Here is a 15,817-nt window from a genome sequence, read left to right as displayed (position 1 = left end):
TATAGTGTTCATACTTGTATATCATTTTATATGCATACACTTGTATAAAACAACAACAAAATAAAACTGTCCCCACAACAATAAACAGGGTATGGTGTACAGCTTATAAGTTATGGTATACAGTAAAACCGATATCACATCCTATAGGTTATGGGATACATTAATAAATAGACAATGATACTGCAAATTCAACAAAGAATTTTAGAAGAGGAAGAAAGATATTACATACAATGGGACTGATTCATCATTATTGCTTTTCCTCCAGTTTAAAGTAATGGCACTTCCGTGTCACGGGAAACTTGGAAGCAATAAGGTAATGAATCGCAGTCAATACCTACAATTCAGCAGAGCTGTAATATTTTAAGAGCAACCTGAATTTTTTGGAGCGCTTGATCTTGCAACCCTGAAGTTGAATTGTTCTCATTTAGTTTCTCTGCCTGCCTGTCTAATGTATAGAGGGGGGGGATAAAAAAAAAAAAAAAAAGAAGTACTTCGCTTTTTGATTTGGAAGTAAATACTCAAGCTTATCGCTCTGCCATTGCTCTTTCACACCAAACCAGAACCAAGCCATGGAAGCCCATAGCAGTCCCATGGGTCCATCCCACTTACATAGTGGCTGATGTGTTGGCTTTTAATGATAAGTGGCACCCGAAGTATCTAATCGCTCTATTTATAGAATTTAAAACCCTAAACTACTTTGGAACATTCATATATTTTACCTACTGCTAAGCTGGCAAATATGATTTAATTACAAGTCTGTAATCTAGATAATAGCTTTTAAATCCACTGAAGCCATGATGTGCCATAATATTCATACAACTACGCATATAGTTGTACCTAATTCCTAATTTTGCAGTGCTGCAACTCTCCAGCAGTAACAGAAATGGATGTATGTACATATGTAACAGAAAAGGAGCAAACCAGTGTTGTGGATGGACTTATGCCTGCTATTCTCATGCTCATTGATTACATTTATATTAAAAACAGTATCCGCAGAGGACTGCTGTGGGAAGAGAAGCACAAAATGCTGCTCAAGAATGTCTGAAGCCAGATGGCCCCGTAGGTAAGCGGTAATGTCGGACACAAAGTGATACTTTTGATTGCTAGGGCTGCTTGTGCTTCTGTTAGTCATGGCTTCTCCGGCTACTCAGAGCATGATGATGAGGTCTAATGGGGAAGCTGCGTAACAGTCATAAAAACTGTTATACATGTCTGCTGCACCAGACAATTTGTCCTCTGAGCTTTGAAAGAGACAGGAGGTAGCCATGGGGTGCTGGGGGGTTAAAGGCAGCCAGTGGTTTTATGTCTGAGTTAGATTTAAAGAAATGGTATGCTTCACGCTGCAAATCAATATTTATTTTACCACCGAACCATCAGAATTGACAATAGGGTGCCAGAGTGCATCTTCACTAATCTATCCCATAACAACACGGGAGCACAATTTTCAAAGACACATATTTATACACCTGGTAACCATTTTTGTCCTCATTACTTAATTAAAGATTAGAAACGCTTTGGGACACACATACACATTAAAAAAAAAAAAAGGGCAATACAAATTTTTTGTTACTGTCAGAAATAGAAAGTGCCAGGTAGTACATCATCGTTTCCTGGTCCCACTGTTGCCACTGGCGGACTTATTGAAACTTCTGCTCATTTGTGGGAAGTGTACAGTTGGCGTTCTTTCAGTGGGGCCATACAGCCCTAAATTCCTGGCTGTAGCTGACTTTCGAAGAGGCTTGACGCTGGGAAAAGGATTGAAGACTTGCGGCTTTGGATTCCCAGGCTGGGGAGATTTAGCCAGGTTCCCACTGTCGCTGGATGCACTGGAGGACTCTGATAAACGTGGCTGGCCAGACTGATGGGATGTTGACTCAGCATCGGTTTTGTTATCTGAGGTGAGTTCCAGTGCTTCCAGTTTTAGCTGAACCACTGACATGTTTGTACTGCTGTCCGTAGAGACTGGCTCAGACGACTGCCCGTCAGCTTTTCGAGTAGTCCTGTCATCCAAACCACCTCCTTCTCTTTCTCCAGAGTCAGAATGTTTGGAAGTCTCCTCCTTTGCACCAGGACTATTTGTTTTACAGCTCTCGCTCTGCTCATCTATTAGTCCTATGGTATCCCCATAGCCCAGCTGGCCTTTGGCCCTAGCAATATTCTTTCGATGAACTCGTATGTGAGTGCGCCACGGAGAGTTCAGTTTTGTTTTAAGATCTTCTTGGGGAATGGGAGACATCTTCCCTGTAGCATGACTTGGGATGTGAATAATAGCATTTTTGAGAGACCTGTTATTCAGTTTCATCTTCTTCCCTAAAAGGAGGTGGTTTATCACCGGGGAATGGTTTACCTGAGAAGGAAGGAGGCTGGTAACTGGCCCTTTGTCTGAAAAAAAGTGTTTAAAAGAAACACAGTATTGTTAAAGAACAAAACTAATTAATGTTCTAAAGATCCACCACCAAATTTGATGCCTTTCTTGAGGTATAGCAAACGTTTGTAGGAGACAAAAAAAAAAAAAGTGTTTAAAAGAAACACAGTATTGTTAAAGAACAAAACTAATTAATGTTCTAAAGATCCACCACCAAATTTGATGCCTTTCTTGAGGTATAGCAAACGTTTGTAGGACTGACAAAAAAAAAAAAAAATATCACTGAATTTCTCTTACATCTTGGAGTCAAACACAAAGCTGTAACTTCTATAATAAAGATTTCCTGTCCTCCCTCCCTGCTTCTTACGTATGGGTAAGCCCCGAGCCAGGAATACCATGAAAATAAATCATAACAAAAATAGCTTCTTGATTTTTGGAATTGCACTGTAACAGATAGTTTAACATTAATATTGGCTTCTGATCTTTCCCCTCTCCTTCATTTCTCTTCCAACCATGAGAGGCAATTCAGTCCCTATACGAGGTCAGTCAAATAAGCCATGAGGCTTGTGTGACTAGAGAATGAACCAATGTATTTTTAATGGATAAATCTCTTTTCTATTAGGTCCTCTTATTAAACCAGAGCAGTAGAATCAGAATTAGGTAATTAGATGACAGTTTGATTAAACCACAAACCCAGCCCCGCATCATGATTAGTAAGATTAGAAAGGCTTGTGTTTGGGGGGTGGGGGTTGGCAATCCTCAGGAATCAACATTTTACTGTTTGCACTGTTTCTGCTGGCTACAGCCTTTGTTCAAAGCAAATATTTTGCCAATATTTTAAAAAAAAAAAATTCCTTACAAATTATGTTAATGAAAAATTGCAGCTCTATGTGTTCAAATGCTCCTGCTAGGACAGGTTTAGACAATCTAGAAAAGGAATAAAAATTCTCCACAGTGACCCATCTGCATGGTTCAATGCTGACTTAGAGAGATGGAACCTAAGTGGGGAGGAATGAGTGGGGTGGGTTGTGTTCAGCTTGCACACCCACTAAAACCTTCAGCTGCGCTGTTCATGCTAACCCCCCACGTTGAGTTTGCCAGTTGGGGAAATAGACTCCGTAACACGGATTGCTAAATAACGGGCTGATGTCCAGCTCAATCCTCACAGCAGTATCACTATGGCTAGGTAAACTGCTAGCCACAATGGAACATCTAAGCCAGTTCTTCAGCTGCGTAATTTGCCATGCCTGGATGAACTCAGAGGAGTTAGGATAATATGGACCAGCTAGGAATCTACTTGCCACTTGGTCTGAAGTGTACTCATCTCCTCATTTCACTTTTTCCAGTGCATCAGTATGTCAACTCCAAGAATGCCAAAGATTTACACTTTTTAATCAGAGAGATCAACACAAGGCACCCAGATAGCAAAGACACTTTTAAATACCATCATTCAGCTGGTCCCTGGGACCTAAAAAAATCCCGGGGTCATCATCCTCAGATCCTGACAAAAGAAGAAAAAACATCACCTTCTCATTTAAAATCTGTCTGTAGGAAGTGGTACCCACTTTACTACTAATGTGTTATATATTCCATCAGTCTCTCTTGTTTTGTCTATTTGGTTAAACGTAAAAGAATGTTATTTGCCTTGTCTCCTATGGTGAAGTTAGCTTGTAATAAATCAGTAAGTGAAGCATGTTTTCATATGTTACCTGCTCTGATATACACATGGTGAACCTGCTGTTGCTGCTTCTTCTTTATCCTGGAATATTGCTTTTTCAGTGCATTAATATCAGTGGTCATACGCTCCATCATCATGCTGTTAAAAGCAGCATGATACTCGCTTCGGCAAGAGTCTATTGCTCCTGGACTTAATTCTGCAATGTTACTGGAACCCAGACTTTGTTCTTCATTCTGATCTGCACAGAGTGGGAATAAAGTGGAGATGAGGAGTAAATTGGCATACTCAAGAGTTCAGCAGACTATCTACAAGGGAAATCTATGTCTGATTCCTATCGTCTTATTTAACTGTAGTCTTTAATTAAAAGTTTATTATAATATGCATATTTAACAAAGCTGCACTATTTATAATAAGAAGTATTACATTTCTAGAACTACTGCTTAAGAATAGCAAAGGTTTGAGGGGAGTGTGAAGAGTACAAAAGTCAATTAACATAGCAATGCAAAGTTATAAGCACAGTTCTTCAATTATCCAAAAGCGCATCTAGCCACCACTAAAGTAATTCAGAAACTGATTATTAAAAGACACTCGGTTGGTCAAAGAGGAGGCTAACAATGCGAGTTATAAAATACATTACGCAGGCATGAGATTAAACAACCGACCTAGTGATACCAGCAAGAAGCATCAAGAAACAGTTATAGCACCACAGGGAGAAAGCTGCTAGTAGCGACAAAAGGGATAGGCACAGAGCAGCTGAGGATCAGGCAACTTGAGAGCGTCTCTGATCAACAGCTGCAGAGCAACAGCAGCAGCGCAATTTATTTTCGCAGCTGTTTCTGATGCACCACCAAACTGGGACTCCAGGGTCAAGGGGATAATTCTTTTTCAAGGGATGGTTGTTTGGCTTTGGCTTAGTTTGCAACAGCAGTTTGACGTTCTAAGTGCTAGCTTGAAGCAGCAGGTAGAGACTTACAGTCCCTCAGGAAGGGAAAAACAAAACACCACAGCAATCAAGAGGAAAATTGCAGCTTATAGGTCTCAACAAAACCAAGCCACAAGAATGATGATGTGTAATCAGGTAACAGCGACTGCTACATCAGTCTGGGTTTTTTTTGGGGGGAAAGGTGGGGGTGGGTTGGGGATAAATAACTACAGCCTCTCCCAGGATATCATAAAATCACTGTTGATCCAGTACCATTTCGTAAAGGCTGCTGCAAGTTAACAAGTGATCTGCTTTTCTTGTATGGATCAGAATTTTGTTCTGCTTGTAGAGCTTGCACAGGTGAACATACAATTCTGTCAGAAATTTTATTTCAACATGGAGGGATTTGAAAAAATAGCGACATTTTGTCACACCCTAAACCATACCCAATTTTATAAAAATGTGAATATACCCAAGACATACAACGGTCTGAAGGTTTTGCCAAAAGGGTGGTGAAATGACCTGCAGAATTCACTCACTGCTGACAGGTTCCAATATTAGCCATGCATATGCTAATAAACATCAAGATTATTTATTACATGTACACTCTTCAGAAAATGCTGACTACCCAACAGCTTTCTTGGAAATAAGCATAGATTTAGGGTGGACTTTTTTTTTCCACACACGTGCTTCTTTTTTTGTGGGTGGGCAACACTATGGGGTTGGTTTTTTAACCATTATTGTAGACAAATCCTTAACCCACACTGTCATTTATTGTATACATACAGCCTTCAAACTTGACTTTGAAGACATCTTCATGGACCACAGAGCAAGCCATTTGGTACCTGCTGTAATCTCCACGTGAATGTAAAATACAAGTTTCATAGCAGCTTTCACAGAGGAAGCTACAGACGATTTCTGCAAGGTCGTACAGATTTAACTACATTACCCAAAATGAACAAAAGCACTTTTACCTTTCATCTGTTTTTGGTATTTTTGGAGCTCTGGTGCCAAAAACCCACTTAATGGTCCAAGACAGCCAATTGCATTGGCAATTGAGTCTTCATCATCTAGGTCATTCTCCTCATCACTGTCTCTGGTTCTGCCTAGCCTTCTGTCAAATGAGAACATAAGAGAAATAAGAAAGAGACATTCTTAAATATGATCATTACCAAACATCTTTATCTTCTTTAGGAGCGTACAAGGGAGGATGCCACCTGCCTTGTCACTATCTGTGTAGGGTAAACAATAACCCTATATGCCATAAGCAGTGCATTTCAAACTTACCCTGAAAGTGAAGTTGATTTTACTGCTGCAGGGAAAGGAGTAATGTTGTACGTGTATTTCTCCCTTAATTCTGCCAGTTGTGGGAAGGGAAACTGAGCCATGGTATAAACAGTCTAAGGAAAAAAAAAATGCAGCTTTTAAAATTGTCACTTTAACTAACAGTCCCACAAAAGATTTCTCCATGGACACAGTTTCACAGTCTTGCAGGATTAAAGGCTGCACATTCTCATGTGCTGTAAGAGAATGGAAATGGTTTAGTTTTATGATTCAGTCAGTGTTTCCTGTAAGAAAAACAGACTGACTCACTAGAAAAATACATGGTTCAGAGGAAAAAAATAAAAATGGAACAGATAACATGAGATGTAGGGTCCTTTTCAACTCCTGTACTTACTAAATAATCATTGTCAATCCTCTCCTTGCGAGCACACCGAAAATCCTCCTCCTCCAATTATGATTTCACTTACATGAATGCATCATTGAGGTTTTCGGGATCTTCCAGAAGACTTACGTTTCAGCTCAAGTATTCAACAAGGTATTGACACTAGCACAGATAGGAAGGAGCAGATCCTCACTTGATGTGGACTGTTAACAGATCCATTACTTCACCTGAGCAGCCCCAAGAGCTTGTGTGAAGGAAATCACTTCAACACAAAAGTTACGGCCAAAGAGGAAGGACCCAACATTATCCAGCTAACTTTTCTCCTCTCAGTTTCTGGTTTTGGTTGTTGTTTTGTGGGTTGGGGTTTTTTTGGGGTGGTGGTGGTTGCTTTTTTTTTTTTTTTAAAGAAATTTGTTCTATGGAGAACAAAGAAACCTCTCTGCAACACTCTGAATTCAACATGTAGTCCCTAAAACTTAAAACAAGGCCATAAAAAACTCTAATACGTTTTATTTACTTCAATACTCAGAGTTAAAGAAGATAAATAGTTGCAAATGCATTTGCTTTAAGTCATTTTGTAGTAACAGAATGTGTGTCACCAGCCAACCTGGCATAAAGACACATCATATTCATTGCAACATCATTGCTAATTTGTTCCTACCTATTTTAGTTGCCTTTTTTCCCCCCCGGTTTTGTACACTTACAACTATTCAGGACTTTCAAATAACTGACACACAATTCATTGGGAGTCTCAATGTCAGAAGTAAAAAGAAAAAAATAGCTGAAATATAATTTCTTAGTTTCTCTGAAAAATCATAGCTTTTCCCCATCTTGAATATTAAATGTCTTCTGAAAGGCAGTAACCTAAAAATTTCTCATTAGCTATGACAGAAAATCTTCACTTATATTTTTTTTTTTCTGTGCTATTAAGTCAGTGACATTTTCATCTGAAGGCAAAACAGCCTCAATTAAGATGAAAGGAAATTTTGAGCAATTTCTAAATAATCCATTCTTGAACCATGCCTTGTCTGTGCTAAATACACTAAGGAAAATCGCAAACATGGATTCAGTACTAGACCTTTCCTGACAGAAGAAAGTTCACTTATATTTTTTTTTTTCTGTGCTATTAAGTCAGTGACATTTTCATCTGAAGGCAAAACAGCCTCAATTAAGATGAAAGGAAATTTTGAGCAATTTCTAAATAATCCATTCTTGAACCATGCCTTGTCTGTGCTAAATACACTAAGGAAAATCGCAAACATGAATTCAGTACTAGACCTGTCCTGACAGAAGAAAGGGGGGGAGGGGGGAAGTGTTTCACCAACGGCAATGATGTAAGCAATGAGGAGCAGGAAGGGCACTCCCGGCTGGATCAGGCCCAGGGCAATAGCGCAGCTCAGCAGGCTTCTGTGTGAAAATGCTTTTACAGTTCAAGCCGTGCACAGACTCTGAGGCAAGGAGAATGCCTACAAAAACCCAGAGCATGAACTGAAGCTTTGCCACTCCATGAAACTACAATGCTACTGTGAGAGACAAATATTCTCTAGGGCCTGAACAGCGATATCCCGGCAGTCTACCAGACGAAGGAATTTTATGATCTGGAGAAGGACCAACCTCTGGCCCAACATGTCTGCCTGTTTGTTTGATCTCCACCACACTTTCCTGTTTTTTTTCCCCTTATGTCTCAACTCCCTCCCTTCACAGAGAAGGAGGTGTGTCTGGAATTTATTTCTACTCTTTATGTCAACAGCCTTTTCAGGTAACTTGTTCCATATGCTAGTTACCCTTTAAGCAAAACAGTCGACTCCGAGTCCTCCATTTACTCCTTGCAGCTACTGTTTTAGATTATGCTTTTAGCTTTTGCCTGTCTCCAGTCTGTGTCTCTTCCAGATCCTGTGCAATTTCTTTCATTTAGCATACATGTTTTTAACTTAATTACTTGTTATCAGATTATAACTGGAGGCCTCGCTTGCCACCTGGCTAAGAGATCCACAAACAAATTTTATGCTGATGCAAGTTCCACTGGAAATTAAAAAAATATTCTCAATCAACACCTGTGATCTCCTCACAGCAATGCTTCAGAGTCAAAGCATCCTGTTCCCAGTTTGTCCACAGCCTTGGATCCCATTTGGTTAATTCTGGTGAAACTGTGCCAGAGGGAAACAGCCTACACATACAAAACATGATGCAGCCAAACTTACTATCTTATTTATGGTTATAAGGGACAGATTCTGGGAACAAAAAAAAAGACAAGGAAAAAACCTCTCTTCTCACCTTAAATCAGTGGCATTTGTCAATCCTTTGCCTTACCCTAAAAATGCAAAGCCATCTACAGCAGAATACCATACAGAAGGTTTTGGGCTGTGGCTTCCAAGAGAGAGTAAGCAGTTTTGCCTTTGCAGACAGCTCAAGCACACTTATCTCAAGAGCTACCCCACACTGGTTTAAGGCTCCTCTCTCTTTTCACTTTCACCAATAAAACAAAACAAAAAGCAAAAACAAAAACAAACCCAAAAGAAAACAAAGTGCTACTCAGGTAGAAAGTTAACAGTGAATACCATCAAATCAGGGTAACTGTCTACAGGAGATAGTCTAAAATGCTAGGGTACTACAGAGGGATTAATCCCTGTTCCCCTCCACCACAGTAAACACAGAGGGATGCCTCTCCTTTTCCTGTTTGTTTCTCATCTCCTCTACACTGGAATGTTTCTAGGCTTACAAACTGAATTGGTTCAGCTGCTTCTAAAAATGCTCACTTTCTGAGAAGGCATGAAAGCGTGTACTCAATCTAGCACACGCTGTTTAGAACACCTGCAGACACCTAGCGTACAGTCTTCTGTCTCCATGTTAGAACAAGAGTTTATTAATAGGCCAATAAAATGACATTACTGAATACCATATTTGTTTAACTTCTAGTCCTGAATACACACCCGGTCTAGCACCTGATGCATACAGCACTTACCCTTTATTTACCTAAACTGTTCAATCTGAAAAAGGAGGAAGCTGTAGGCTTGCTTGCTCCTCCAATCCCTCCATGCTCTCCTCAGCACAACATTCTAAGAACTCTAGCCATGCAAGGGCCAAATCTGCAAAAGCTTTAAGCCCTCAATCCTAGGTATTTGTACTGTCTGCATGGGAGGGAGGGAGGCAGGCATTTTTAATGCTAAACTTGCACCAACTATACATGCTGGTGGAGAGAACGAGGACAAGAGTCCTCTGATCTACTTAGACATCTGCTCTGTCAACACTTGCCCCTGAAGCCATACCTCCCTCTCAACTCCCAAAGGAAACAGGTCTTTTAGAGCACAATTTGTTTTCTAGTGGCGGAGAAGTGCCTGTTACTCTTCACTGGCTTAAGTGAGCCTGGACAGGTAGTTCAGATGCAAATGTAAGTGTCATGCAAGTCTAAAGAAAAGTGAGATGATTGCCACCAGCAACCTTTACTGAAATGTGTAGGGAAGGCAGAGTAGGATATTAATCCTTTCCCACAGTAGGGTACTAATCCTTGAGCCACCTTGTATAAAGCATTAGATGTAAATTCACCATTCTGATTTTGATTAGTGGGGGGAAAAAAAAAAATTGAGAACAAAGCAGTCTAAACATTCATCTCTGGCTGACTGCTCTGAAAAAGCCTAAAGCAATTTAAAAAACAGTATCTTCAAGCAGCCTGAATCCTTTCATTAACGCAATGGTTCATATTTCTTTATTTTCTTCTCCAACACAGAGAAAATTGTGCAAATGCAGCAGCCAGGTGTATGGTGGCATTCATATCCACTAATGGTAAACACTTGTAATGCCCAATTCTCTCCACTTACAGTAAAAAGAGCCTAGAGTGAACACCTCAGATGGAGATGGCTACACTGCCAGTGACTGCCTTTGACTTGGAGAATGCTATCTAAACTATAGTGTGGTTTCTTCAACTGAGAGGACACACAGAAAACAGACACACTGCTTCTCTATGCAGAAAACTTAAACCTGCCACATCATCCATATCAATGGCAATGCTATCCTACCTTAACGCTCCTGTCAGTGTCACAAAATACACATGTACACTATGAAAACACATATACTTTGCACCAAGTGCTTATTTTTTGCTGAAGCACAAAAAGACTATTTATTACGCTTATTTTTTGCTGAAGCACAAAAAGACTGCTATTTATTATACTTGTAATTGCAACAGTTAAAAAACCAAAAAGATCCTTCCATCCCTCCAACCAGTAAGTTACCTAAGCCTTATCTTCTATTACATACAACAGCAAAGAAAGAAATCCACACTGAGTCACTAAAGCCCACTTCAGCTTTCCCAACATTATTCTTTGTTACAAATGCCACACCTTGATTTTGTACTGCACTTGAGACCAGGAGCTGAAACACAACGAATATGAGGTGTCAGCTCGGGCCACCCCCCTCATGCATCCTCAATATCTGAACTGCCTTGTGAGAAACCTTAACTCTTATTTAAAAAGCATGTGAGTACCTCTGACCAGCTGCATTTCCATTTTTGAAGCAAAACCAAGCCATAGTGCTCATCTCTCTGATTCCTAGAGCTCCCTCATTAACCAAAACAACAGAAATAACAAAAGCCAAAAATCTGAAAGTGATTCTTTACTTCAGAGCAGTACTTCACCAGACAATGGAAGTGTATTATCCCAGACAGTCAATAAGTTTTGCTTCCAATAATGGGTAACAGAAGTCACCTGCTAACTGCTGTAATAAACTCATCCAACTTCATGTACCGAGACTGACTTTGTTTTCCTTCCCCTAAGTCAGATAAAAAAATTTCAGATGAATTGTGCTCTGTATTTTCACCCATTTAATCACCATACCTTAACTTATCAAAAGCAAAGTTCCAGAACTGTAGCATGAAGTCTTTATAAAACATCTAAGTAGACAACACTTCAAGGATATCAGAAAAAAAACCTGTGAGTGCAAATCAATACAATTACATCTGTAATACTAAAGGCCCCTTCCTTTCCCAGAACAATGTGGACCTTTGTTCTCATACAATGATGTATGCTTTAAGAATTCAGGGTCTGCAATTATCTACAAATGTCTTTGTTTATAGTTCACTGACGACTGTTCATGGCTTTTTTTTTTTTAAATCACGAAGGATATTTTTTTCCCTTCTGACTTGATGAACTCTTGTCTCCCACAGTGTCTGCAGAATGAAAAGGACGCAATGTAATAAATAACTGGCCAAAACATAAAAATAAAACACCCTAAAAATTATGACTACTAAAACATTCTACATCTTACTTGCGTAAATCCAATTGGCATTATATCACAACAAACTTTCAGCTGTCAACATACAACCAATTTTTATCAAATGGAGCCTAGTGGTTCTCTATACTTAATGTATAAGATAAGATTTTAGCTTCAACTGCAGGTCATCTATTTATTTCATGTTACAGTTATCTTAAATTTTTATTCTTGGGAGAGTTTAGGTTTCTGCAGTATCTGAACAAAAATGTAATCTGTTAGAAATCAGCACTTAAAGGATGCACAGAAAACACAAACAATAATTGTATCACAATTACTCACCTGCATGAGTTCGTTGCTGTCAATCAGACTGTCTTCCAGCATCTCCTGGGTCAGCTTGCCCATGGTACTGTAAAACTCATCTGCAGTTTCACAACATTCTATTTGCCTACATAAAAATACATGTTGTTTTTCTATTTTACTCTGAAATATGATTATACAACTCCAAACCAAAACTGAACTTTCTGTCATTACAAAATATGCGCTTCCATTAGTCACCTTAATGTTTAAGTTTATTGCAATCCTCCCTACACTTCTAAATAATAAAACTGTGCACATCACATTGGAAATACCGGTGCAATAAAAGGATGTACTGAGTGCAGCTTACTGTCCTGACTGCTCACAATAAAGGATTCATGCATGTCCAGACAGGTTATTCCCTCTGCCTCTTCCACTTCTACAACAAGAGAATCAATAAATCCTGTCTCCTACTAGCATAGGGGAGCTCTCCCATCAGCTCAAAAAGGGAGCATAAAGATTTCTTGACTGCCTCATCACCCATTCTTCACTACACACCAAACGGCTGAATTCACTGCTTGAACTGTCTTTTTGTCAGACTGGAACATATTTGCTGGCCAGAAAAACATTCTGGTGGACTAAATTAAGTATAGGTGTATTTATATATGTCATTGTATTCAAAAGAGCTGAGCTCACATAATGCAGAATGAAGGAAAATTCACTCATATCCTGCATACTTGTGAAAGCTATTTCTAAATTAGAAATGCAGACTTTTTTTGGTTTTAGGTTTTTTGTTTTGGTGTTGTTCTTTGGGGGGAGGAGCAAGTTGTTGTTGGGGGGTTGGTTGGTTTTTTTGTTTTGTTTTTTCCCCACACACTTTTCTTTAAATTTCTAAAAACACAGAATCACCCACAGAGTGTCAGCTAGAGGAAGAGAAATATGAGTAATATGCTTTTGTGAGTTGCTGTTTTACATACATTAGGGTCAGCCGCTAAACATCTTCTGCCATCAAGTGAAAAATTTGTTTTACTTCTATCCCAAACAAGTGCATTGCTGGCTACATATTGCAGCCTCCCCTGTAAAATACAGCTGCTGGAATGATCAAAAAAAATACACAGCCTTTTTTCTTAAGGATTAAAAGAGGAAGCTTCCCTTGATCTTCAGTGTCTGTAGAGAGCAACCATTGAACTATGAAACTCCTACTGAAATCTTAACATAGTTTAGCTAAAAGAATGATTTAGTAAAAAAAAAAAAAAAAAGGCATAGAAACAATGGGTATGTAGCCAATTATCAAAAAATTACTGCTTACCTTCCCTGATACCTTCAGTCTCTCATGACCTCCACATACTACTTTCTCTACTGCACCTATTTTTAACCTCCCCATTCCATCAGTCTCCCTCAAAACAGAAGTATGATTGAACCACCCACAATTTAGGAAAAGCACTTCTCGCCCCATTTTCATGTCTAGAAGATAGTCTTGAGAAGTACGAAGATCATGAGACTATGATCACTGTTTCAGGCCCCACTTCTTTAAATCCCCCCGTTCTATTTCTAGCAGAGAAGAAAGAGGAACAAAGCCACAATCTTCTCCCAGCAAAGACATAGTGCCCAATCTTTTACTTCCTCATCTCATTTGATATCATTAATCACAAGCTTACTGAATTTCAATTCTTGTTCAGTTTTAGTGACTCATCGTCTTCTGGATCTCTAGTTATCACACCAGTGTCCGTTTCTGTTAATTGCCCCCAAATCTGCCAGACCTTCTCCCATTCCCCACAAACAATAGTTACAAGGTGTGCAGTGTGATCAGCTTATTCTTTTGGACATATTCTTATAGATTTCTTCATTCTGTTCCTTCCAATTTTCATAAAACATGTTTCATTTTTGCTTTAAGTTTTACAGTAAAATCTTGAGAGCAGTGACTTTCTTTTTTATCATGAGTTGGAACACTTTTAATTACAGCTTTTAAGTGCACTGAGACCCACTGCAATAGGACCTTTTATCTAAAGATATGGTACAAAGTAATAAAGTACAATAGGACTACATATAGCTTAATCCTAATGCAAATGATGCGTGCAAGTTTCATTCTTAAACTGAACAAATAAAGCTCTTAGGAAATTATTATTCTTCAGATTAAAAATAAAATATACTAAACAAAGTCTCTTACAATGCTACTGGCCTGCAGTGCTAATTTATTCAGGAAAAAAAAGAAATGAAACCTCCAAGGACAGAGCTGAACATAAATCCCAGTGGTTCAGTCTCAGGGAAAAAAGGAAGGTGAGTGTTGATAGGCATCACAAGAAAAATTTGACGCAGCTGCTGACTCCAGCTGAAAAAAGTTTCCAGCTGAACTAACATCTGCTCAACCTGCCAGAGCTCACACCTCCCACTGAAGTCAGTGACAAAACTCATTTCTCCAGGAGCGCTGTACACTCTTTGGAATGCAAATATTTGCTATGACAACAGAGGGGTTTAGAAGAACCATCTCTTGTGTTTTGTCCTATGTGGCGAGTTTCCAAGGCCATAAAGGACTATAATAGAAACTTGGCTAGAATGTGCTTAAAAGCAGAATTTCAGGAAAATTTGTTTGTAGGCCTTAATAGAAAAGAACCGTGTAACACTAAATCATTCTCTTAGTAACACTGAACTCTTTTCGTGGGTATATCCAATGGGCTCAAATCCTTAAGTCTCCTTAAGTGAAAAAAAGGGAATTAACATCCTCAGCTTCAGGTACCCAATTAAATTACCTAGTGACCCTCAAGTCTCTCTGTATGTCTTTCCACAGAGTATTTACCAGCTCCCTCAGAGGTCTATGTTCTGGAAAGTTCAACCAACCTTTTAGCATAGCATGAAGACATTATACACAGACAACGCAAACAACTGGAGACATGTTCTGCAGCAAGGGTCAATTATCATGCCCATTCTGACACGATGTCAGAAGCATGTGTTTTTGGGGAAGCCATAGAGGCACTTTGTGCAGCTTTTTCAAAGCAGAATCATTCTCCTGAAGGATTGCATCTTGTTTAGAATTGAGAACACGCTCTTCAGAACAATGCAAATTACACACATTGCTCATACTGAAAAGAAAAATCAGATAAAAATGACCGCTTACTCTCCTAACTTTGCCCAGATAGCCAAAGCTACTCTCAGTATAATTTCAGAGCCTTCAAAGAATACCGAATCCCAGATCTTCAGAACTGTATGGTTAGGCAGGCAAGTGGCAAAGAGGGTCAGAAACCACTGCATTGTGAAGACATTTGTAAGTGGGGGTTCGTAGCCTCCTGAAATAATAAAAAAAAAAAAGCTTAAAGTAATTGTAATTTATTATTATTTTACAAGGAGTATAAACTGCATACTGAAATCCACCAGACATTCTAGTACCTCTGTTATTGCTCAAAACTTTCTTATCCTGCAGCTGTCCAAAGATAAGCTGAGAAAGAGAGAGATGGAAAAAATGACATACTGGGTCACCTTTCACCCTGCTGCACTGCAGAAAGCTCTAAGCAGCAGCACTGGTTTTGGACTGTAAACCTTGGCAAACACCACCACGCTTTTTTTTTTTTCTTCTTATATCAGAAAGATTGCTTTTCCTTCCCCAAAGTCATATGAACTAAAAGCTTTTATTAAAAAAAAAACAAAAAACCACCACCCTCCCCAAGCCCCCCCCCAAAAAATAAACCCCAAAGCGCC

At 39.2% G+C, this 15,817-nt stretch overlaps 1 protein-coding gene across 1 annotated transcript in view; it reads right to left on the bottom strand.

Annotated features, from left to right (window-relative positions):
- Window positions 1-646: 646 nt before the first annotated feature.
- Window positions 647-15,817, bottom strand: part of TBC1D30 (TBC1 domain family member 30) — a 24,573-nt gene continuing 9,402 nt past the window's right edge. The window contains exons 5-10 of the mRNA XM_019472544.1: window positions 15,240-15,408; window positions 12,173-12,278; window positions 6,253-6,365; window positions 5,940-6,079; window positions 4,075-4,281; window positions 647-2,310 (exon numbers count right to left, since the gene is read on the bottom strand). Of these exons, the coding sequence (XP_019328089.1) occupies window positions 1,601-2,310; window positions 4,075-4,281; window positions 5,940-6,079; window positions 6,253-6,365; window positions 12,173-12,278; window positions 15,240-15,408 (1,445 nt within the window). The 3' untranslated portion in view covers window positions 647-1,600. The remainder of the gene's footprint in view (window positions 2,311-4,074; window positions 4,282-5,939; window positions 6,080-6,252; window positions 6,366-12,172; window positions 12,279-15,239; window positions 15,409-15,817) is intronic.

The sequence above is a fragment of the Aptenodytes forsteri genome, unplaced genomic scaffold (assembly GCF_000699145.1).
Source record: "Aptenodytes forsteri isolate BGI_AS27 unplaced genomic scaffold, ASM69914v1 Scaffold4, whole genome shotgun sequence".
Taxonomy (NCBI): domain Eukaryota; kingdom Metazoa; phylum Chordata; class Aves; order Sphenisciformes; family Spheniscidae; genus Aptenodytes; species Aptenodytes forsteri.
Note: the sequence above shows the minus strand (reverse complement) of the source record. Positions and strands in the feature narration are given on the sequence as shown.